Source organism: Miniopterus natalensis, chromosome 14 (genome assembly GCF_054644295.1).
Source record: "Miniopterus natalensis isolate mMinNat1 chromosome 14, mMinNat1.hap1, whole genome shotgun sequence".
NCBI lineage: Eukaryota > Metazoa > Chordata > Mammalia > Chiroptera > Miniopteridae > Miniopterus > Miniopterus natalensis.
Window position 1 is genome coordinate 18,906,819 of NC_142094.1, and position 24,829 is coordinate 18,931,647.

At 48.0% G+C, this 24,829-nt stretch overlaps 1 protein-coding gene across 1 annotated transcript; it reads left to right on the plus strand.

Moving 5' to 3' along the window:
• Positions 1–2,104: 2,104 nt before the first annotated feature.
• On the plus strand, positions 2,105–23,741 carry DUSP29 (dual specificity phosphatase 29). Its single transcript, XM_087824132.1, has 3 exons — positions 2,105–2,301; positions 15,254–15,474; positions 23,500–23,741. Exons 1-3 carry the CDS (start codon positions 2,105–2,107, stop codon positions 23,739–23,741), a joined length of 660 nt encoding a protein of 219 aa, XP_087680258.1.
• The last annotated feature ends 1,088 nt before the right edge of the window (positions 23,742–24,829 follow it).

Below are 24,829 nucleotides of genomic sequence, written 5' to 3' on the forward strand. Positions count from 1 at the left end.
ACACCCCCATTGGTACCCTCCACCCCACACACAATATATGATTATATTTTCCAACTATATTATTTTTTAATATGTTTTTATTCATTTCAAAGAGAGGAATGGAGAGGGAGAGAGAAACATGGATGAGAGAGAAACATCATCCATCAGCTGCCTCCTGCACACTCCCTATTGGGGATCGAGCCTGCAACCCAGGCATGTGCCCAGACTGGAGATCAAACCGTGACTGCTTGGTTCCTGGGGTGACGCTCAACCACTGAGCCACACCCGGCCAGGCAACTATATTATTTTTGAAGCAAATCTCAGACATTACATTATTTCATCTGTGAATTTTCAGTGTACTTCTCAGACAAAGCCCTGTGGTATAATTTAATTGTCCTCTGAATCGCCTACAAATTGGACATTAGATCTAGACTCTCAGGGCTCTGCTCAAAGACTCAGGTTTTCGTTGGCGAGACCACTTGCTTGGTGATGGCGTGTTCTTCCATCCAGAGGCCTGTAACGGCTGATCGTCTCTTCTTAAGTTGCTGGCAGTTACTGGTCACTGCCAACATCCATTAGCTCATCAGGTATTGTAAAATGGTGCTTCTTTCCTTTTTTATTATCCGGAATACTTTCTAAAAGAGACTCTGTAGTACAGTTTATGTCAGAAAAGAACAATAAATAATGCTAGATTCTCTCCCTTTACTTACCTGTCTTCAAAATCATGAGCTGGTTCCCTAGCATCTTCCAACAGTGAATACTTGTTTTGTGTATCATTATGATTTAAATGTTTAGTGTGTTTCAATCCACTGCAGTTTTTATTTTTTCATGTTCAAATTGTCCCATTTTATTCCAGCTAGATCTGAGTCCTTTTGACAGACCTGTGGTCTTTGAAGCTACAAACTCTTTTTAACATTCTTCAAACCCCTGGCCTGCCCCTCCTCAAGCTGAATTCTCTCCCCCAACCTTGCCCTCTCAGCAGTTATTTTTTTCTCAGAAGACTAAGACCACGTGTTACAAATATTCCCAGTGTGGTTTTCCTCATCTGTAAAATGGAGCTGATAAGAGCGCCTACCTGATAGGGCTGTTAAGAAGATTAAATGACTTAATAATTGTTAAGCACTTGGAACAGTGCCTGGTACAAAATAAGTGCTAGATAATTATTTGTTAATAAATGACATCCCCTCCACGTCTCCCAGTCACTCGCCCTTGCCCTTGCCCTCCAGTCTCAGGGCGTGAGGATAACGTCCCTTCCCAGGCTGAATGTAGGTGCATCGGTCACTCAGCTCAGGGAACAAATGCTGCCCAATTCCACAGTGACTTCATTTCCTTGGGGACAGTGGGAACTCTCCTCCTGCATTGCACTTCAGAGCCCCGCAAGCTCTCCAGGTGCCCGTCGCAGTCTGCACCCGCAGCGTCCAGCCAGCAACATCTCTTCTGACGCCTTGGGGAGTTAACGCTCCTGCCAGGGTCCTACTGTGGGAGCTGCGAACATGAACTTCAACCGCTTTAACAAGTCCACGAACACTCACACGGCCAAGTTTCCTTCCACCCCGAGGCTCCTGAAGCCCCGAGAATGTGCTTGGCTGCCCAGGCTAGACGGGCTCGGGACTGACAGCTGTGCCCTTTCCATGGGCACCGGCCCCTTGCCGACATTGAGTACCACAGCCTGGAATGTCAGAGGCCTCTGGGTCTTCCTATTTGAGTTAAAAATGGTCCAAGTCAGCAGATTTGGGTCAGATAAAGGAAAAAGTAAGTACCAAAGAAGGGGTGAAGTGTAAAAGAAAGGAGGCAAGGGGCTGGCTGCCTGCAGGGATTTCTGTCCTGGGTCTGCTGCAAATCCACCTCCCCCCGGGTCAGAGGGCCCCAGCACCCTTGCCCGGGAGACACTGGAAAGTTGGGACGTGTTGTTTAACTGCCACCATGCCTTCCTTATTTACCTTTGTGGCCTGGGAAGGGGAAGCAGAAGCACAGCAGGCCTGGGAAATGTCTGCCAAATCTTGAGATCAGTTCATTCCCACCTCTTTTCGCAAAGCCCATTTGCTACCTCTGTCCCCTGCTAACCCCAATCCTGACCTTCTCTCATGACCAGCTGCAGAAAGGAGAAAGTCACATTGGCTCCAAAATGACATCCGGAGAACCAAAGACAAGCCTCAAGAATGCCTACTCCTCTGCCAAGGGGCTGCTGCCCAAGGCGGAGGAGGGGGAGGAGGAGGGCTACTGTACCCCTGGAGCCTTCGAGCTGGAGCGTCTCTTCTGGAAGGGCAGCCCCCAGTACACCCACGTCAACGAGGTCTGGCCCCAGCTCTACATCGGGGATGAGTAAGTGCCCGGGCCAAGCCCACGGGAAGGCAGCCAGCCTCTCCCCAGGTCACACCTCCCGCTACCTCTGGCCATGTCATTTTGATTTTTAGGTCCGCTGTTCCTTGACTCTATGAGTTAGGGCTGGGTTTATCTTCATATTAGAGGAAACTCAGAAAAGGGGCTTAAGCAAGATAGAGGTTGAGTTTGCTCTCACGTGAAAGAAGTCCAGAGGAAGGCAAGCTGGGACTGGCATGGGTCTCCAGGGTCATTGGGAACTCAGGCTCCTGTGCTTCTGCTCCACCATCCCGGGGGGGGGGGGGGCTTTCTCCTTCAAGGTTGCTGCATGGGCCGAGATGGCTGATAGGGCTCCAACCACCATCTGTAGGATCCAGACCACAGGGGGAAGAGGGAAAATAAGAGCAAAAGGGCTTCTTTCCAAACAGAAGTTCCACCCAAGACTTCTCCTGCCTCTAGCTGCAAGGGAGGCTGGGAAATGTAGTCTTTTATTTTAGTTGGTTATAATACATGAAAGAATAAAGTCAGTTCTCAGGTTGGTGGCAAAGGAGTACATCAACCCATGTGTGGAGAAGCAAAAGGTAGGCCTAGCAAAGTTCAGGTCACTGTCCCCTTCTCTAGATTTTTATAGCCACCATTCCCCGGACTCCTTAAACAATTGGGAAGCTCCTGCTGTAAATAATATTAATAATAACAATGCCTATAATTTATTGAATACTTTGTGCCAGAAACTGTGCTAAGCACCTTGCAGACATAATCTCATTTTATGTTCACTAAAGCCCAATGAAAGAGGTCATCTACTTATTCCCACTTTAAGATAAGGAAACCAAGGCTCAGAGCAGTTAATTAACTGTCCCAAGTAGGTGGCAGAGAACTGGGATTCAAATGCAGTTTTGCCCAACCCAAGAGTTTTCATCTTAAACCCTCCCTCCATCCCCCAGGATTCCAGCTCATGTTCCATCTCTCCAAGAAGCAGATGGTGCAGGGCCTCTGCATGTGTGATTTTAAAACACTGATTAGTTGTCTCCCACATGCACCCTGACTGGGCCGGGGATTGAACCTGCAACCCAGGTTCCTGCAACTCAGGTATGTACGTGCCTTGACCAGGAATTGAACCTACAACCTTTCGGCCCATGGGCCGACACTCTAACCACTGAGCCACACCAGCCAGGGCTCTTTTTTCTTTTAAATAACAGCTTTATTAAGATAGAATTCACATTCCATAAAATTCACCAACCTAAAGTATAAATTGAGTGTTTTTTAAATATTCATAGAATTGTGCAACCATCACCACTATCTAATTTCAAAGCATTTTCATCACCTCAAAAGGAAACCCTGAACACATTAAGGAATCTCTCCCCATTCCCCACCTTCCCCCAGCCTTAGGCAACCACCAATGTGCTTTCTGTCTCTAAGGATTTATCTATTCTGGACATTTCATATAAATGGAATCATAGTATTTGGTCTTTTGTGACCAGCTTTTTTCACTTAATCTAGTGTTTTCAAGATTCATACAGGTTGTAGCATGTATCAGTCTTTTATTTTTTTATTGCCAAATAATCTTGGTCCTATTTTTGCCTCCTTTCTGTATGTCTAAAATGAATTAAAAATAAAACATGTAAACATACGCTTGACCCCAAATATCACTCTAAGAAATATAATTTACAGAAACAAGAGTACAATATGTAAGGATATATGTACAATGTTTATGTTAACAGCCTGAAGTAGCAGAAAAAGGGGAGGATCCAGATCTTTATGTTTCAATAATAAAATACTAAATAAATGTAATAAACATATGATTTGCTTATTACAAAATGAATATATGCTCATTGCGTAAATATATGTCTTAGCTTACCTATTTCTAATAGGTTGGCAGAACCTTCCTTAAGTGAGATAATACATGTAAAATATCAGTATAGTACATAATACATAGTAAGTACTCAACACAGGTTACTATAATAACAAAATAGTGACTCATTTAAGAAAACTTTTAAGTTTCCCAAAATAATCACCAAAGCACATGACTCTAAAGCTATTCCTATTAATATTTTAGTATATTTCCTAGGTTTCTGTATTTATTTTTGGTTTCAAAATCTTCTGTTACATAGTTGTAACCATATTGAATATTCATTTAGCAGTACTCTTAAACTTTTCCCTTATTACATACTGCTTGTGTATTTATTATAAAAACATTAATATTATTATATTAATTATAATATATAATAGTATATCAGAAGAATATAAGATCACTTACTTAACTACTTCCCTGTTGTTGGACATATTGGTCACTTCCATGTTCTCATTTTTATAAGTAATGCTGCAATGGACATCTTTATACATAAATTTTTTTTCATGTTTAGGGTTATTTCCTCATATCTGACCCTAATAATGGTATAACTGAAGGGAAGGGGGTTAAGATTTTTAACTTAAGCTGTTTCTGCGTCTTTATCTATGCTGTTCCCTTTGCCTAAAATGTCCTTCCCTTCACTTCGTGTCTGTGTCCAGATCCTCTGTGTTCTTCAAAGTCCACTTAAGTTACTCCTGCCATGAAGCTAGCTTTCCCCAATCCCTACAGTGAGAAATAAGTTTTTCTCTCTCTATATTACATAGTGTACTTGCCACTCCTATAGCTTGTAATACTAATAATAGCTAGGTTGGATTGGATTCTTACCCTGTGAGAGGCATCATTTCAACTCTACAACAATCCTAGGAAGGAGATCCTATTTATGACTCCCATTTTACAAATGGGCAAACCGAGGCTCAGAGAGTTGGCCCACTTAGTTGGTCAGTCAATCAGTATTTATTGGCACCTTACCAGGAGCTGTGGGAGATACGATGAGGAAATGAGGCTCAGAAAAATTAAGTGACCAGCCCAAGGTCATACCAGAGAATTTATACTCAAACCCAAATAAGAAAATGTGGTCAGATAAAGAAGCTGATTGAGCCCTGGCTGGGTGGCTCAGTTGGTTCATAGCACATCAATTCCTGGTCAGGGCACATACCTAGCTGTGGGTTTGATCCCCAGTCGGGGCATGTATAGGAGGCAACTGATGGATATTTCTCTCTCTCTCTCCCTCTCTCTCTAAAAAAAAACAATTTAAAAAAACATTTAAAAAAAAGAAGCTGACTTATAGTTGAGGGGAAGGGATGTGCAGAAATGTAAAAGGGTACAGAAAGAGAAGTAAGTAGTGGGATGGAAGGAGTGTGGGGTTTGATCTTGGCTCTGCCAACTGTCAATTGTGTGATCTTGCACAAGTTATTTTACCTTGCTTTTCCTTATATGGCAACAGAACGGGGCTTACCTCATGGGGTGAAGATTAAATGAATTAAAACAAATGAAATGCGAGAGTAGTAGCTGGCACACAGTAATGTTCACTGAGTGCCTGTATTATGGACCTGAGTAAGCATCACAGAAGAGGTCAGTTCCAGGCTGGCTGTGGGAAATGGGTAGGATTTCAGCAGAACTCTAGGCAAAGGGCAGGGCGATAAAAGACATAGAGGTAAAAGAAACAGGGTGATTTATCTGGAATATAGGGGATAGATGTGCTAGAAAGGGCACTTTCGGAAAACCTGGAATTAAGTTAGATTCTACCGCTGTGTGGTCAACTTAGTCATGCACTAACAGGTAACCCCAACATCTCAGCGGCCCACCACGGCAACGGTTATGTCTCACTCACATGACACGTCCACGGTGGGCCAGTTCTAACTGTGCTACGTGTCCAGGACTCGGGACCCAGGCTGATGTCCACATTGGCCAAAGCATGTCCATGCCAAAGCCTCACATGAACAGGGCAGGAAAGTGTAGCCTACCCCTAGGGAGGGACAGAAAATATCGTAAATGATAACATACCATCTACCGCAGCCACAGTCTACTGCAGGAGTAGTGGCTTTGGGCAGGTCCTTTTACCTTTCTGGGCCCATGCCCTCATCTCCAAAAATGGTTACTGAGAAGAGTCAAAGAAATATGGAATGTGGAAGCATTTTATAAATTATAAAGTACTAGGCAGCTGAAAGTATTATTACTGCTGCTACGTAGTGAGAAAGAAACCTAGGGAGGTAGGTCAGGGCCAGCCTGTGGAGGCTGAGTGCCGGCTGAGGTGCTTCATGCAGGAAGTTAAACTGAGTGTCTGAGCAGGACAGACACGTTCTAGTCAGCAGAGTGCCGGACGGCAGGGTTTGATGCAATAGGATATGCTTGCCTTCTTCCACCGAGAAAATGCCCTTTCATTCAATTCAGCTCTGCCTAATTGAGCCCCCAAACAGACACATGCACGAGCTAGGCAAACTCCACAGTCTGTGACCTGTGTGCACAGTGTGGGGAGGCGGCCAAAGTCAGCATGACGTGGCACTTGTCCCATCTCTGTTCAGGGCCCCTCCCAGATACCCACTTAACAAGGTTAATGAGACTCACAGATGCTTAGTGAGAGAGCAATTGATTCCACTGCCAATGCAGCCACACAGGGGTTATAACCCAGCTGAGAGCAGGCATGGAGGCCTGTGTTCCTTGGTCTCTTTATAGGTATTGCCCAAGCCAGCGAAAAGCTCAAAGCTGGCTCCTTGTGCATAAAGCCTCAGTTTCAATTTGATATTCACACTTAGGTTAAGTCCTTCTTTTCCCTAAAAGCACCCAAGATTTTTGAATGCTGAGTACCAAGGCTCTGGATATTAGGGCTGTCAGGACCAGAAGTGAGGATGGGTGTCCCAGGTGGCCGGAGCCACCAGCTGTTCCTAGAACCCAGGCTAGCGACGCCTGGAACCCACCGAGGGCCAGACTTACTGCCACATAGCGGCTCACTCTTTTCCCATCCTCTCCCCTCAAGGGCTTCTTTATGGAGGGAGACAGAATGACTGAGCATCTGCTCTGGAGCCACAAAATCTGGGTCAAATAATACTGTTTCCATGTGGCCTTGAGCAAGTCACTCAAGCTTTCTGAGCCTCAGTTTCTTCACCTATAAGATGTGGATTCAATGAGTTAATACATACGACGCTTAGGGCAATGCCTGGCACACCCAATAACTGCTATAGATCAGGTACGTTCTGATCATTTGACTCAGTGTGAGAGGAAAGTAAAGAGTGGTTACTATGCTTTGCCACTAAGGGTCCCTCTGTGCTAAGAAAACACCCCTGGTTAAATTTCTCCCATGAGATCTATCATGAACCCAAGGCCAGGTTGGAAGGAAGGTCCCTCCTAATGAGCCTTCCCTGGCTCATGCACCAGCTTCCTTCACAGGCACTGTCTTGGACTTCCAGGGACCCAGGCAGCCTAAGGCCTAATAAGGCATTGCCACATCAAAGCCCTATGGGCCTGTGGGTTTCAAAATTTCTAAAGCATTTTCTCAATTCCCGCTTATTCCAAGGAGATTCACCAACTGGGGTGCCTGATGACTCCAAGTCCCCATTGGTTACCAGCCCAGCGCAGGGCAGAGGTGGCTCCACCACCGCAGCCGGTAAAAAGAGGCCACAGACAGGAGGGGAAGTGGTTGGTGATCCGTGTGCTGGTCAGCATAGGGGATCGGGCCAGGCCAATCGGGCACCTTTTGGATGTTCTCATGGGGAAGTCTCTCTCGCTCAAGCCACAGCTACCCTCTCCCCACACATTTCCTAAGTCTTGGTGGGAGCCTGAATCCGCCATAAGTGAGAACTATGGAGTGGAGCTCAGCACGGAGCAGAGCAAAAGCCATCAAGCAGGAGTCAGGGCCCAGAGTTCAAATATCTTACTGTTCGGGGACTTGGTTTCTTTATTTGTAAAATAAAGGGATGATTTCAAAGGTCCCTTCCATCTCTAAGATACAATTCTTTAAGAAATGTCCTATTAAATAAATTAGGCTTTATTAGATTCAAGCACATACTTGTTTTATTACTTTTAAGTCATTTAAATTAGATTCAAATTAGGTTAACCAAGTGTTGCCCTCCAGAGATCGGGGACTGGCTCCGATGATGAGATGAGAATAATTCATCACCTCTTATCAATCAGCAGGCCCTCAATGGGTGCTTCCAAAGTGCTTGAGTATGCTCGAAAGCACTGAGTTTCTGTAATTTAAATATTCTCACTTTAATCTCATTGACATCTTTCATTTGCTGAGCAAAACCTCTTTTCTTTTTTTTTTCCCATAGTCAGCAGGAGGGGAAATATCCTGGCTGCTGTCAGAGTGATTGCAAATTCACAGTCAGGACAGCCTCTGATAGCAAAGCCCGGCTGAAACAGGGTAACTGAGAAATCTCTCTTCCCTCTCACCAACACCAGGGCGCTGCTAGGCTGCTCTGCTGCTTGAATGGTGGGGGCCCTAAGCAGCTCCCCATTTTTCTTAAAACTACCATTGCTGCCAGGGTCTGGCTTTGGGGGTCGTCAACAGCTAGCTCTCTTCCCCATAAAGCCTGACTCCCCCACGTGCCTTGGCCAGCCCCACCCAGCCTGAGCTCGCCTCCCAGGTGTCTCTCTGCCCTTTCTGCTTTTCTGCTCCCAACCAGACCAACTGCCTCAAAAGACAGAGGCATCTGCAGGGCTGGCCTATCCCCAGGACGTCAGAGAGTGAGGTGAAGGCATATCATTCAGTGAAGACAGTCCTCAGCCTGAGAGAAGGCCTCTCACTGGGACACCAGGACAGCTGTATCCTCTCCCACCCACCCCCACCCCCCCAAAAAAAGAAGGAATGAATTCAGCCTCAAGACACCAAGTAGAGCTAAAACTTGACCTACTTTCAGGGCGGGCCATGGCTAGTGCAGGGTGCAAAACACAGCCAAGGCTGGCAATTTAACTTGACAAATGTTACCTGAAAGAACTGGGAAGCCTGGACTCTGCACCTCCAAATACCGAAGGTGATTTAGGTGTAACTGGGCGCCCGCCACCGGCACAGTGCCTGGGGAGAGATGCTGGACGCCCTGGCCTGCTGGGCTTCTCGTGCTAGGGGACAGCTCTTCGGTGAAGGCCTCAGGCAATGTCAACCATTTCCTTCCACACTTAGCCAAATGCCTGGTCCAGGCATGGATACACCACCATTTCTCAAAACCAGACGTGCTGGGTATTTTCTTTCCTCTCTCAGCCTCCATCCTTGGAGGCCTAGAGTCTGGGGGAGTGGGCAGATGGTGAGGAGATTTCTAACAAGAATTAAGAATGCCAAGGCCAGCTTAAGTCTTTCCAAGAGTCAGTCTCTCCTGAGAACTAAGGAAATAACATCAATAAAAATCATGGTATACATTTATATTACCCAGTGAATATAAGACATCTTCATCACTGAAAATTTACAAAACAGAGAGAGAGAAAAAGAAGACAATTAAAATTCCCACTACCCATGAGCTCATTACCCAGAGATAAGCACTGACCACGTTTTGTTTTACATTTTCTACGGCTCTGTTCCCCTTGGATTTATCTTCTAACCTTTCATAATGAGTATGACGTCATTAGACTTTCCAAAAATCTTATAAGGAAAGGATGCCAGTGAGATTTCTTCTATTTAACAAAAAAAGAAAACCGAGGGTCCAGAGCTTCAGATGTTCTAGTTCATGTGGCAGTTTAGGCGTATAAACAATACCTGTCGGGCCCGTATTTTCTGAGGGGCCTCAAAACCGAAAAGCTTCATCATCAGCAAATAACAGGAGCACCCAAGAAACTAGATAACCAGTCACGTCCACTTCCTATCAGGTGAATCAACCGAGGCCAAACGCTAGAAATATGCCTGGTGTGTTAAAATCCGCTTGCAAGGAACGGGTGTGGTCAAGGCGGGGAATGTCGCCATCAGGGTCCCGTCCATGGAATGATGTGAGACCACAACAGTGCCACATGCATCAGAGTAAATAAGGCGCCAGATTGCAGGATACAGGCCATAAGCAAACAGGAGCCCATGATTAGGTGCAAGAAATCAGTGGGTCCTCACAGACCGAGGGGGTGGAGAACTGCCCGATCACTAGTGGGCTTTCTTCGATGCTCATGGCAGGATCCTGGCATCAGGGGACCAGCTGGTTTCTCGCTCAGGAAGCTGGTGGAGGGCTTGGACATGTGTGCGTGCGGGTCCCTCCTCCCCTCTGCGCTCGAGCACACACCTGGGGACAATGGTCTTTCAGGGGGATGCTGAGGTATGTAGTCTGGGAATCAGGAGAACACCGAGGGGTCTGAAAAAGTGGACCGACAGGAGTGCTGCCCAAGGGCTGCCCCAGCAGAGTGCTCCTCCTTACCCTTCTTAAAGGGGGCGCGGGGCTGAAGCAAGCTTCCCAGAGGGACTCCAGAGGGGCTGGAAGGAAATGGGGCCAGGCTAAAGGAGGAAGGAAGGGAAGGTCTCTGACTGGGGAAATGGGGCTTTGCAAGAAGGAACTCACTTCCTTGGCCCTCCACTCTGGTGTCAGAATCCAGAGCTAGGCAAGGTTCATGAGGAGGGAAAGGTGCTCTAGAGACTTGGGTCAAAAACAGGGATGTGCCTGGCTGGCGTGGCTCAGCAGTTGAGCATCAACCTAGGATCCAGGAGACAGTGGTTCGATTCCCGGTCAGGGCACATGCCCGGGTTGCGGGCTCCATCCCCAGTAGGGGGCGTGCAGGAGGCAGCCGATCAAAGACTCTTTTATTACTGATGTTTCTCTCTCTCCCTCTCCTTTCCTCTCTCTAAAATCAATAAAAACATATTCAAACAAACAAACAAAAAACCCCAGGGATGTGACAGCATCTTCAGAAGTGCACTGCCTGAGTCCAATAAATAAGTGAGAAAATGTCCAGCCTCATTGCTAAAACAAATGAATGGAAATGAGCCACCATTTTGCTGTTGGTGTTTTGCTTTTGTTCTTGCCTATGAAATTGGCAAATAGCAAAGAATGAAAAACGGAATGATTTGAGCAACCTTTCTGGAGGATAATTTAGTAAAGACTATCAAATGTATTAAAAATGTTCATACCCACTGACCCAGCAACTCCACTTTAAAAAATCTCTCCTAAGGACATAATCAGAGATGTGCCCAAAGAAATACAGCCAAGTTTGTTTATAATGTGTTTCTTATAATATCTGCCAAACCCCTTCCAGGACAGAGACAGATAGAGATGATAGATAAATGACAGATAGATAGATGATGATAGGTAGGTAGGTAGGTAGGTAGGTAAGGTAGGTAGGTAGGTAGGTAGGTAGATAGATAGATAGATAGATAGATAGATAGATAGATAGATAGATAGATAGATAGATAGATAGATGAGAGATGAGAGATAAGACAAAGATAAAAAATGGGGGGGCTTGGTGAAGTAAAATTGAGGCTTACCTTAGAATGGACCCTCACGCAGCTATTGAAGCTTATAGGATGAGTTAGGAAGATGTTTACAGTCTATGACATGTCAAAGTTTTTGAAGCTGTGTACAGTATTGTACCCCTATACAAATCTCTATATAAAGTATACAAATCTACGCACAGAAAAACAAATGGAGGCTATTATGTCAAAAAGCAATTAATCTCTCTCTGGGGGTTAGAAACACAGGTGATTTTGCGTGTGTGTGCGCATGAGGGGGTATGATTTCCACATTCTACATTGATCATGCATCATTTCTGTAATTAGATAACATAGTATAGTGAAAAGATTGTTTACATCTAGGATTTTTCTTTTTTCTTTTCTGGTAATCCTCACCCAAGAATATTTTCTCTGTTAATTTTATTTTTAGAGAGAGTGGGGGCCAGGGAATGAACCTGCAACTCAGATACGTGTCCTTGACTGGGAATTGAACCCTTGACCCTTTGATCCTCGGGCTGACACTCTAACCACTGAGCAGAAGTGGTCAGGGCTAGGATTTCTCTTAAACAACCAGAAATAAAGGCTCTTGCATCATCTAGATTTTAGAAGTAAATTACTAGATTTGTTTTTTCCCTGAGATTTCTCCTTCAGCAGAGGCACATTTCTTAGTCTCTTTCCCCCATAACATATCTGAGCAGGTGGCCTTAAAATAAATAAAGACAAAACAATATAATGCCAGACAGCACTCTCTATCACCCCCTACCTCCACTCCCAATAATTGCTGAGCTACGCATGCTGGCCAGCTGGGGATCTGCCTCCATCGCGGCCACTGTCCACTCTGTTGATCTGTAGACCCCATTCTTCCGCGGATACTCTCCTGAGCCCTCAACTGGCCTCTGAGTGCACAAGCTAGGGGGAAACCCCCAGAGCAGTGTGGAGGACACCATCTCCGCTTCCCAGCCCAGGTAGTCACAGAGCCTGAAAACCTGCAGTGGGCCTAACATACCCACCAAGTCTAACTCTCCCATGAGCCCCTTTCTCTCCCTGGGACACCAAGTAAAACCAGCTCAGTGGGGTGAATGTAGGGGTGTCCTGCAGTGAGTCTTGTTGCATACATACCCCGATCCTTGACCCCAAAAGCAGCAAAGTGCAGAGAGTTATTTACTCAAACTGCCATTTGATTATATTGAAACCCAGCTGCTGAACCCAGAAAGAACAGTCTTTACCGTGGATAGAAACTTCCTGTCAAGGACAGTTAATTTTAATTTTTCCACTGAGCTCAACCTCAAAGTGAGGCTGATTGCTACTCAGCAAGATGGACTGCATTAGTGGAGCCTTTAATTGAGCACAGATCTATATCCCAAAAGCATAATGTTTGTTGTATACATACTTTGAGACAAGAAGAAAAATGAAAAGCAGACCTTTCTAAGGAAAAATTGAAAGCAGAATGTGTTCCATAATCAGGATGGCAGCACCAAGGACCAGCTGGGGGGTGGGGGGTTGGTTGAACTCCCCACCTCCCTACACCTCAGTCCTAATGGGCTGTTGGCAAATGTTCTTAAAAGCTCAATGCCTGCGTTTAGGTCCCTCTTTCCCAAACACTGGCCTCCATCGTAGTTCCTCTCATAGCAAACAAAAAGGTCCAGGAAACCAGTGACTTATGAGGGGCCTCACAGAGGAGCCGTGTCCTGTGTTCTGCTGCAGGGCTCCTCTCCACCAAGGGTGCTGATCAGTGTTGGCTTCCATTATGGTCACTTCTGCCACGTCCTTTTACCAGTGGCCTCGAGATGAGCCCTCAGCGGGAGCGCAATGCCACTTTTGGCCTCTTACGGTTATGGCTCCAGACCCTTGTCATCTCTTCACTGAGCTGTGGAATTGGTCTTTGTGCTATTGAGAGAGATGTCCTTTTAAAGCCCAGATGGGATCATCCCTTCTCAAACACTATCAAAAGTTTTCCTTGACCCCCAAATACAGATCCTGGCACCCAAGCACTTCCATGATCAAATTCCACACTCCCTCTCCAGAAGTCCTCTCCCATCCTATGCTGTGGCCAAACCAGTCCCCTCCTCCCTGTCTCCAGTCCCAACCCATCAGCAAGTCTGCTGTGACCACACCCTAATCCAAGCCACCTTCCTTTCCTGGCTGTACAACTGCGACAGCCTCCAACAGAGCTCCCGCTTCTATTCTTTTTGTCTCTCTCCAATCCATCTCCACACATCAGCCAGACTGATCTTTAACAACATAAACAATGCTCACCCCTCCCTTAAACCCTCTGTGGCATGTGGCATTCTGCCACACTTAGAATAAAATCCAAACTCTTTCTCCTGCAGCCTGCGGGGTCCACCATGGCCCAGACCCTGCCTACCTTTCCAAATTCCTCTTGCACCACGGCTCCCCTCATTACCGTAGCCACACTAGTCTCCCTTCTGTTCTTAGCACTTGCTGTTCCCTCTACCTGGATCAAATACTTTTCCTCCAGCTCTTCCCCTGCCTAGCTTCTTCCCATTCCTTTCTTCACTGAAATGCCACCTCCCCGCAGAGACCACCCCTGGCCACTTTACCTGGAGCAGGACTGCAGTTGTTCTACACCACTCTTACTGCTATCTGAAATTATCTTGTTTGTTCATTCATTGTTAATTTGCTATCCACATGGGAAACTAAGCTTCCCGAGGGACCTTCACTAACCTGTTCATTGCTGCACCATCAGCACCCAGGACAATGCCTGGCACACAGTAGAATCTAAATCATTGTTTGGGGATAAATGATTGAATACAGCAAATAATAAACATTTCCTGAAAGGCCTTCATCATCTCCAGCCTCCATCCCTCACGCTGTGCTCTCTCCTTGGCTTGGCGTGCCCTGCTTCCCTCTTGCTCTCCATTGCCAAGGACTGACGTCTGAAACGGGCCGGCTCAAAAGCCCCTCTCCCGGAAAGCCTGCCCGAACCCTCCAGGCAGGAATAGCCCCTGCTTCCTCTGCCCCATGCCCCAAGGCCCCCTACTTCAACAGGACTTTACCCTGTTCCTGGAAATCCTTGCCTAGAAAGATAAAGCTAATAACCAGAAAACAACTTCACTGCTGGCTTCAGGAACGTCCCCAAATCAGTTCAGACAATAGTCTGCTCAAAGGGGTCTCCTCAGAACAGTGCTTCGCCCAACCAGGCAATGAGCCCCTTACCAAAGCAAGCGTTTTGCATTGTGTTCGCCACTCCCGCGAGCATCAGGATCAAGAACGTGCCCAATCCCAATCAAATCCTGCACGACAAGACCTGTCTCAGGCCTTCCTTCAAGCCCCAGCCTGCAAACCCTATAAACCACCCGAGGGCTCAGAGCAGAGGCCGCTGTAAAGGGCTCCTGAGGCCCTGCGCAGGTGGCCTCCTGCCCTGCACTCAGCTCTGCCTGATGAACAGGCCGCCTGGAGGCCCGTGGGAGGGATGCGGCTGGCGACAGCCCACTCCTGCCACCCGCAGTGTCCGGCACCAGGCTCCTCTGTGTCTGGTGAACGATGAAAGAACGAACGCACACACGCACAGCTCCCCGCCCCACCCTCCAGCCCCTTGCCTCCCCGAGGCATCCCAGCCAGAATCCAGAACTGGCACAGGCGCCCAAGGGCTTCGGACTGAGGAAGTCCTTCATTTCAACCATAGGCCTTATTCTGGAAGCCGGGATCCAGAAACCAGTGGGCGCCCCCCAACCCCCCCCCCCCCCCCCAGCTCCAGGCTAAGGCGCCGCGCAGCCCACCCGCCTCTCCTTTGCGCGCAGGGCCACGGCGCTGGACCGCTACGGGCTGCAGAAGGCGGGCTTCACGCACGTGCTGAACGCCGCCCACGGCCGCCGGAACGTGGACACGGGGCCCGACTACTACCGCGGCATGGCCATCGCGTACCACGGGGTCGAGGCCGACGACGTGCCCGCCTTCGACCTCAGCGTCTTCTTCTACTCGGCGGCCGCCTTCATCGACGCCGCGCTGCGCTCCGATCACAGTAAGACACCGGCGGCCCACGGGCGGCCCCGCCCCCGCCCGAGGCCCCGCCCCCGCACGTGGCCCCGCCCTCGTCAGAGGCCCCGCCCCGCCCGAGGCCCCGCCCCTCGCGGGGCGGGAGTGGTGAGCCTGCGAGGAGGGTGGCGTGCGGCCGAGCTGGAACCCTGGAGGCTGTGCGCCCTCCTGAGCGTTCTGCTGGCGGATTTCGGGCTTTGATTGAATGGGCATCGGGAGGGTTCAGAGGCGAGGCCTTTGGTCTGAAGCTCTCTTCCCTGAGGCACAGCAGCCATCCTTCCAAAGGCGGGGTGGTCTGGGAACCGGCAAAGCTGGGGTGCCCCAGAGCCACTAATTGCGCCTGTGCCCAAATCCGACTAATAATCAAGGGTTTCGATGCCAGAAAATCCTCAGGCAGCTGACTTGCGTAGAAATCTGTGGAAAGACTTCAAATTCTCCTGCCACCCAACCAAGCCCACAGCCTCCCTACCCCCTCAGCTCCCCCCACCCCCATAACACTCAGCCACCTAGTGAGGCCTCCTGTACAAAGCTGGTAACCCAGCCTTTATAAGGGGCAAACTATATTTGAGACTGAGCTTCACACCTGTGATGTTCAAGTTTCCCAAGGTTACTTATCCATCTTTTAAATCACAGTGCTAGTCCTTGTGCTCAAAATGCAGTTTTAGCTGCCCTAATCCAGGGAAAGGCTAGGAGGCTATTTTGGAGAGAAGGGCAGGCACACTTCAGGAATGCCTCAGGTAAGACAAAGTAGAGTTACTGCTGCAGGGTGCGTTCAGGGCACTCCATAGAGGCCAGAGGGACCTCACCTCCCTAATCTGCACTCTGACTTCAGCCCCATGTGTCACAACCCTTTATGGGGCCATCATATAATGCAGGATGTCCAGTTACAATACTCCCCCATTATTTGCAGTTTCACTTTTCCTAGTTTCAGTTACATGGGAACAACCACAGTCTGAAAATATTAAATGGAAAATTCCAGAAATAAACAATTCACAAGTTTTAAATAGCACACCATTCTGAGTAGGGTAATGAAATCTCAAAGTATCTTGATCCATCTTGTTGGGGATATGAATCATCCCTTTGTTCAGTGTAGCTGTATATGCTTCCTGCCCATTAATCACTTAGTAGCCTCTCAGTTATCAGATCAACTGTCTCCCTATCACAGTGCTTGAGTTCAAGTACCCCTTATTTTACTTAATGGGACCTAAGTGTAAGAGTAGTGATGCTGGCAATTCAGATACACCAAAGAGAAACTGTAAGTGAAAAAGTTAAAGTTCTTCAGTTAATAGGGAAAGAAAAAAAAAATTGTATGCTGAGATTGCAAAGATCTTACTGTAAAGGAATCTTCTATCTGTGAAACTGTGTAGAAGGAAGGAGAAATGTGTGCTAGTTTTGCTCTCGCACCTTAAACCGTAAAAGTTACGGCCACAGTGCCTGATAAGTTTAGTTAAGATGGAGAAAGCATTAAATTTCTGGGTGGAAGACAGAACAGAGAATGTGTTCTGATTGATAGCAACCTGTTGCACCAGGAAGCGTTGAGCCTGTATGAAGATTTCAGCAAGGGATCTCCTGAAATGAGTGACCCCAAGCCATTTACTGCAAGTAAGGGATGGGTACACTGATTCAGAAACAGGTTGGACTGAAAAATATAAAAGTTACTGGAGAGGCTGTATTTGCCAGTAAAGCAGCTGCTGCCACATTTCCAGCAGAGTTGGGGAAGTTGATTAGGTTCAGTACTACCTGTGGTTTCAGGCATCCACTGTGGGTCTTGGGACATATCCTCCACTGATAAGGGGACACTGCTGTACTGAAAGTCTTTCTTACCACAAGAGGTTGGGATTACAAGGCTCACTGACCTCCTGGCCTGCTTCAGGAACTTGCAACCTGTGGCTGGGCCTGGGCCGTGCCTGCTGAGCAGTCCCAGACCTTGATGGCCATCCCAAGCTGGACCTGGCCCCACAGCCAGCCATGGGCACTACCAATTTGTCGTTATTTTGGTTCACAAGCAGTGTCACGATGAAAAAGAAACCCATGCAGCTGACACTCTTGTATTTGGGGATGCCTCATTTCCAAGTCATTCTTTTATGAGTCTATTTATGGGCCATGTTGTGTGTCGTGCACATTCCGGGTTTCCAAGCAGGATCAAAAAGCAACTGGACTCTGACTCATCACCACGAGGTAAAATCCGCCTCAGAGTATTTGAAGTTAACTGAAAACATATTTGACATGAAAAAACAAAAAGCTACAGTACAACCACCCAATCCTTCAGTTTCACTATACCTTTGGATATAGTGAAGGGGTCTGGCAGGCTTTGGAGAAGACAGGGCTAGGCTCAGATTCACAACTTACTAACAATGTGATTTCTCTGAGCCTTGGTTCTCCATCTGGTGATAAAAATATTTACCTTGAAAGGTTATAATGAGGTTCAGCAGTAATGGACACAAAGCACTTAGCACAGAACCTGGAGCACAGAACCTGGAGCGCAGCAGGCTCTCAGATGTGTTTGATAAAGGGAGGTCGTGCTCCATGAAGCACACAGCCACACCAGCACATGCACATCATAATAAAGTTTCCAATCCCCAAAGAAAAAAAGACATTCCAACTTTGAACTAGTATGATATACTCACAGGACAGCTTCTTTTTTGTTCCTGGCACGTGATTTTAGAGTTTGCCCCTACTGCTGAATCAGGAAAGAAAGAGGCCCTCGAGTCCTGTTTAGGTCTGGGCAGATTACAGGGCTCCGATGTGGGGATGTCAGGCTGGTGCCAATAGGAACCGGTAGACCAGGTGGTTGGAAGCACCTAGCAAAGAAAAGGTCAAGGGGGAAAAGTATAAATCCAGGTCAGAAAGTATGCCGGGGGCGGGGGGCTGGTCCAGTTGGCTGGGGATGGGGGTCAGGGCATGACCACATTGCCAGGAGCGAGGCTGGGCTCCCTTCTCAGGGCCCTGTGGGCTTGCGTATTTCAAAGCTTCCTTGAGTTGAGGGCTCAAAGGCCAACCCTTCAGGACCAGGCAGAGAGCACGAATGAATGAAGCTGTCTGCGTGTAAGGCAGGGGGTGTGATTAGGGGGTGCTTATGGCTAAGTGGGGAGCTCACATCCCCTCCAAAGGGGGCAGCTGCTACTCAGTTCCAGCCAATGTTTGTTTTGTGAGAACCAGCGCAAATGTGGTAGATCCGACTTTTCAGGAAATGTCTCCAATTTTAACATAAAATCACTCCATTTTAAGTGTTGGCAACAAATTGAAAATTTCTTAAAATGCTGCAAAGTCCAAACAAAAGAAACCCAATGGCTGTCCGTTTGTAACCTGTGCCCTGAGCAGTCAAAGTAACGAAATAACAGGCTGGTTAGCTCGGCAACGGCATCGTCATAGGTTCCAAACGGCGCAGATGGCCTTTGCTCAGCCGGCCTGCCACAGGCAGGGGCGGCTGGCTGTGTCTCGTCAGGCATTGGGAAACCAAGCGACACGGCGGAGCATTTCAGAGCCAGGCCCATTCGTATGTTTCTTATTATACCCTTGATGTAAGAGGCGTTGATGGACAATCTGGCCAAAAGGCAAAGCATCTCTTCCCTCCTGTCTCTCCCCTTCGCCCTTGGCTGGTGTCCACCGCGCGTGCGCTGCTTCCCGCTGATGCCCTCACGGCTCGGCCTGTTCACTCCTATGAAAAGCACCGCTGTGGAGCCGTGGGCTGCCCCGCGGTCTGTAATCAGCGCCATGGTGCCCACTCCCACCCCTGCCCTTTCTGAAAGAACCCCCCAGGCAACCTCACTCCTGAAAAGTCTCAGAGATAATCTAGTCCAGTGTCCTGCCCTGGGAGCTGCGGAAACAGAGGCCCAGAGAAGCCACGCGGTGTGCTCACCGGAGGCCAGTGGGGACTCCTCTGTCACTCAGGCCTCACGGAAGAACCCTTCGCCCTTATTTTGAGCCTCTGGTGACTTCGCTGTATAAAAAGTCACCAAACATTATGGAAGGTGAGGCACTCCAGCTGGTTATGGGATCTGAAACAACTGAGCTTGTTATTCTTCATCAGAAAAACAAGTACTGACAAAAGACTGCCATGGGAGCCCTGTTTGGACTGCCGTAACTGCTCCTGGAGCAGCATCCTCGGAGTTGAATTGGTGTGCTTTTAATTTAATGAAATCTTCTAAAAAAAATCCCAGGGCAGAAACCAAGAGGCTCTAAAGATCAGATCTTAGTATCACCACTCTCCTTCTTTCTTTTTCTTAAACACACAGTCCACAGCGTGCTTTTGAAGCCACCTTAAAATCTATTATGGATAAGGTAGGTATGAATAAATAAATGAAGTCTGCTTTTGAGCAGGAGGTTGATTCTCTGGTGCTTCTGAGCTTTAACCAGGTCGAATTTTGGGGGTGTTTTAAGAGTCTTCTGCCCACTGCAGCGCACATGGGCCTGGCCCTCGGCGGTTCAGAACACACCATGCACCCTTTCTCTGAGGACATCTGCATGATGAAGTATGAACTCTGGCTTTGCAGGCTGCCGAGGAGGCAAGTTCTGAGGTGTGAGTGAGAGATAGGCAAAGGGCATTCCCCAAACCAAGGAAGGAGGTTGTTTGGAGAGTGCACACCTGGTGGGGGAACAGGTGAAGGCAAGGGGGTGGGGTTGGAGGGCTTGGTCTGTGTGTCTTATCTGAGTCACAGAGGCCAACCTTCTGGTCAGAAGTGAGAATATGCAATTGGGGAGCTATAGAGGTTCTGGACTTGGGTTTTTCTCCATAAGATTGTGGGAAATCAACTTCTGGTAAAGGCCTAAAGGGAAATATTTCATTGAAATGACCATTTTTCAAACATACATTGTGACCTATATTGAGTCATAAAAACAACTCAGTGGGTGCAACCAGCATTTCTTTTTAAAAAGTTGAATAGATTAGAAAAGAATAGAAAATATCAGCAGGCATTGCATGTGATAAAAGCACGTATTATTTTGTGAAACTTTGGTCTAATATGCACACACTTGTGATACCAGCTAGCATTTAATAGCTCTGACCCTGGCGTCAGGTGGCCTGGGCTTGAACCACAGCTCTGCCACTTCCTGGCTGTGCGACTCGGACTCGTCACTTCTCTGTGCTTCAGCTACCTCCTATGAAAAATGGGGACAATCATTTTACCTGCCTCATCAGGTCGTTTTGAGGACTGACTACAATAAAAATACATAGCAACATAGTTGGAAGATATGGCGCGAGGTGAGGCGATGTGCGTGTTAGCTGTGAAGTTTATATGGTGTTTCCGAAGTCACACAAAAAAGTTTGAAAGTAGCTGACACCGCCGCCTTCGCTCGGGCCGTAACCCTGGCTGGTGCCTGACTCCCAGAGAGCTCCTGCTCCGTCCGCTGTGGGCCACGCCGGGAACAGGCCAAAGGCAGCCTTCTTTGCTTCTCTCCCAAGCTCTCCTGGCAGCAGTTTCTCACCACTCGATGCTGAGCCCCAAAGGGTGGTGCTGAGCAGAGCCACAGAGCAAAGAGGTGAACCTAGGGACACCTACCAAGCTCACGTGGCTGATGGCATCAATGCCGCGGTCAAAAAAACAAAATTTAGTTCCAGGAGTTCATGCTGGAGCTGAGCACCACCCCACCCACCCCTTCTCCTTTCCTCTCCTCTCCTCTCCCCTCTCCTCTCCCCTCTCCTCTCCCCTCTCCTTTCCCCCTCTTCCCCTCCTACCCCCTCCATCTCCCTTCCCCCCCCCCAACAGACTTCAGGCTCCCAAAAGACTTAATGAACTACAGCTTTCGTCTGTTTCAAGCATTTAGTCATGACAGAAAGAATTACCCTTTTTGCCAGGAGAGGAAGAAATGCTTTAGTTATCAGCGGAGCTGGCAGGAGGCCAGCAGCCTCTGGAACAGTGTGCGGGGATTAGATGCCAGAGGTAGACATTCCACTCCAGCAGCACAGTCAGGCGGGGCCAGCTCCCCCAAACCCAGCCCAGCCATAAAGAAGCGCCTTGCCTCTCGCCCTCCTTTCTGGCCAAAGTGCACAAGGCAGAGGCGGAAAGGCCACGCTCTTGCAGCTCAGCAAGGTGGGCCGGGAGGGCCGCCCGGTTAGCTGGTGGAGATTCGTGGAAATGAACGGTGATAAAATGAGTAGCTCTTCATGGAACACCTCCCGTGCCCTGCTATGCGTGGAGAGGCCACCAGCAGAGCCCCTACTGTCGGGCAGGGTGTGCAGGCCTCTCCCATCGGGGTGCGTGGGAGACAGAACCCTGGTGCCTGATGCCCAAGGCCTCTTGGATGTCTCATGGCTGCTGGCCATGGCCACTGTCCTGAACATGGTCCCCTGAGGAAGGTGAGAGGGATGAGGAGAGCCACGTCCATTCAGAAGTGTTCTTTCCAAGCCCTTCTCATATCCTGTCAATGCTCCAGAAACCCGAGGATGTCCATGAGTGTCTTCTCGGTCATCCTGCCAAGTCTCCGGCCTGAGCCTCAGGAACAGGGACAGCACTGGGGTCACACAGCTCGGCCTGCCTCAGCCAGCTCCATCCCAGCAGAGCGATCCCACAGCCAGGAGAGAGTGGCCCCTGGAATGCAGTAGGGGGCACAGCCAGAGAACCTAATCTCATTATTTTCTCTGTCCCACGAGCAGGATGGCCACTGTAGAGCACACCGTAGGGCCTCGATAACATGTGGCTTTGAACTATCTTTAGTGCTGGCACCAGCTTTCCGAGTGGCCTCTGGCGAGTCAGTCACCACTCTGAGCACGTTTCCTCCTCTGTAAAGCAGCATGATGGTAATGGAGCCCGGGAGATTGTGTTAAGGATGAAACATGCGTAGATGCTCACCGCGTGAGCTCTGGAGCGCCACCAAATGGAGGGTTAGGAAACAGCGTCACGTCAAGGCTTCTCAGCTGGGCCCAGAGATTGCCATGGTAGGGGCCACAGGGAGCTTTGTTTTGTGGGTTATATCTGTCAATATTTACCCTATTAGAAAAACTGAAAAATGTAATACTTACTCATTTAAAAATAATGAAACACACCATTGTATATTAACATAATATATTTTTATGAAAAATATTTTCCAAATACAGTTAGGGAGGAGAGTGGCATTGATTTACATTATTGCAAATCTCTTCCCTGTTAGGTTTGTCCGAATCCAGTTGGAGTCTCATTAGCTTCTGCATTCAATCTGTTATACATTTATTGTTTTGGTAGACGTAGATGGAGAAAATCCAGCCTCGCTCAGATATGTAGCTGGTGAAGGGAGGGATGTGCTAATAGCCTTCTTCGATCGATACTACACCCTAACTTGACAAATGCTAGCTTCCTAAAGGCTAGTTGTGATGTGGACGCTGAAGCCATGTCAATAATCTTCATACTCAGTTACATGAAAGTTCATTGTCTGTCCTGCACTCTGAAAGAAACCTTTCCCATGCATGATTCTATAATAAATTGTATTGGTCATTTGGAAAATATTGGTTTACTAAGTTATGCAGATCCTCCAAATGTTGACACTTTTCACTGTACATTATCAAAAAACACGTTTGCTAATTTCATCGCTCATCTTAACAAAAAAATCTTCAAAGTCTTGGGAAACCGTCAACTTCACGGTGATAGAAATTTTCCAAAACTCTAAGTTTTGCTCAAAAGCTTGCATTTTATCACTGGCAATAAATACCATCAGTTGTTTTCTTTGATGTGGCAGACTTTGTTCACTTTTGAGAAAAGTCGGCCAAATGCCCAAGTTTGAATTACCCTGGTTTTTCTGTCATTCATTCTTTTAAGTAAAATGGTGTTTCCTGAAACAGTGGCTAATTCAGCTTGCAACTCAATCCCCCTTGTGCTTCTCCTGTGATAACCATCGCACTTCGGAATGCAGCCCGAGTGCTTTATGTGTACATCCCATTTCATCAAATAGAATATTAAGAAGTGTAACCAAGGGCTGAAATTTGATAAATTAATTTTTACTGCTCATCAAGGACATTCCTAAGGGAAGCTGCCCCGCCCCCGGCGTGCAGGGCGGGGAGGAATGCAACGATCCCCCCGCCTCTCTCCCCGCTCCGTTTCAGGTAAGATCCTGGTTCACTGCGCCATGGGCCGCAGCCGCTCGGCGACCCTGGTCCTGGCCTACCTGATGATCCACAGGAACATGACCCTGGTGGACGCCATTCAACAAGTGGCCAAGAACCGCTGTGTCCTGCCCAACCGGGGCTTTCTCAAGCAGCTCCGGGAGCTGGACAAGGAGCTGGTGCAGCAGAGGCGACAGGCCCAGAACCTCCACGACGGTGAAAAGGCCAGTGAGGAGCTGTAGGGCCCCACACGGGGCAGCAGAGACACTTGGGAATGGAGAGGGGAGGCTGAACTAGCTCTGGCCTGTGACTTCGTTTGTCCTGGAGAAGGGACAGTGAAACCGAAGCTTGACTTTTTCCAAATCACCTGAGACTTCCCGGGTGCGTGTTGATGAACAGGGAGGGTTCAGGCTGCCTCCTGGACCAGTCTAGTACTTGGCTTCCCAGCAGAATGGGGCAGACGGGCTTCCCCGCAGAATTGGTTACAGATGGACACACAGTTCTGCATAAAAGCGCCTGTTTTTTTGGTGTTTTTTTTTCTTTTTCTTTTTTGTAAGATGGGAGCAGTAAAGGATTTAAAAGCGTGTAGGAATTGTACTGTGATTAAATGTTTGACTTTGTCTGAAAGTCATTCTTAAAAAATAAATTAAAAATAGAAATATATTTTCTAACCACAGAAAGTGCCTGGGAGTGCTCTGCTTCAGGAGCATTTCTGGAGCGTTTGCATTTCCTTACTGCCTCCTGCATCTTCTTTTCCACAGGATCTCCAGACTCAGGTCCCCTATAGATGCTGCTACTCATTTGGTGGGGGTCGGGAGTGGGGGTCCTGAGCCTCAGCACAGAGGCCCTGCTTTGGGCTCCCCCACCTTTCTCGGGGAGCCAGGGATCTTCAAATGTTTAGCCAGAGCTGCCACTAGCCAGAAAAGCTCAATAAATTGTGGTAAATTTGCACAAGAGTTTGACTTCATGATTTTAGAAAAGAGGGGAGACACTCTTAGGGAACAGGAACTCCGGGAAGCCCCTTTCATTTTGATTGTTTTCAGTCACACCAGAAAGTATTTGCAAATGTGCGTGCCCTGGAAGATCAAAGCATCCAGGTGGGCTCAGGGCGGGTCCCCTTCCTTGAAGGTTAAGCCAGTCACCATGACTCCGATCTTCATTCCTGAGGAGAGAACAGCAGCAGGCACCAAGTGGGTAGAGGTGGCTTCTGGGACCAGGAACCATAAACCAGACAAAACCCAAAGAGAGATGCTGATGGAGATGTTGGCGGTCAAGGACCAGAAACCAAAACTGCCCGGAGAAAGCAGAGTGTGATAAAGGCTACGGGGAA

Excerpts from the sequence above, each read along its gene's own strand:
- DUSP29 (XM_087824132.1), top strand. The coding sequence starts at position 2,105 with ATGACATCCGGAGAACCAAAGACAAGCCTCAAGAATGCCTACTCCTCT. Across the intron at positions 2,302-15,253 it reads CAGCTCTACATCGGGGATGA|GGCCACGGCGCTGGACCGCT; the intron begins GTAAGTGCCCGG and ends CTTTGCGCGCAG. Across the intron at positions 15,475-23,499 it reads CGCGCTGCGCTCCGATCACA|GTAAGATCCTGGTTCACTGC; the intron begins GTAAGACACCGG and ends GCTCCGTTTCAG.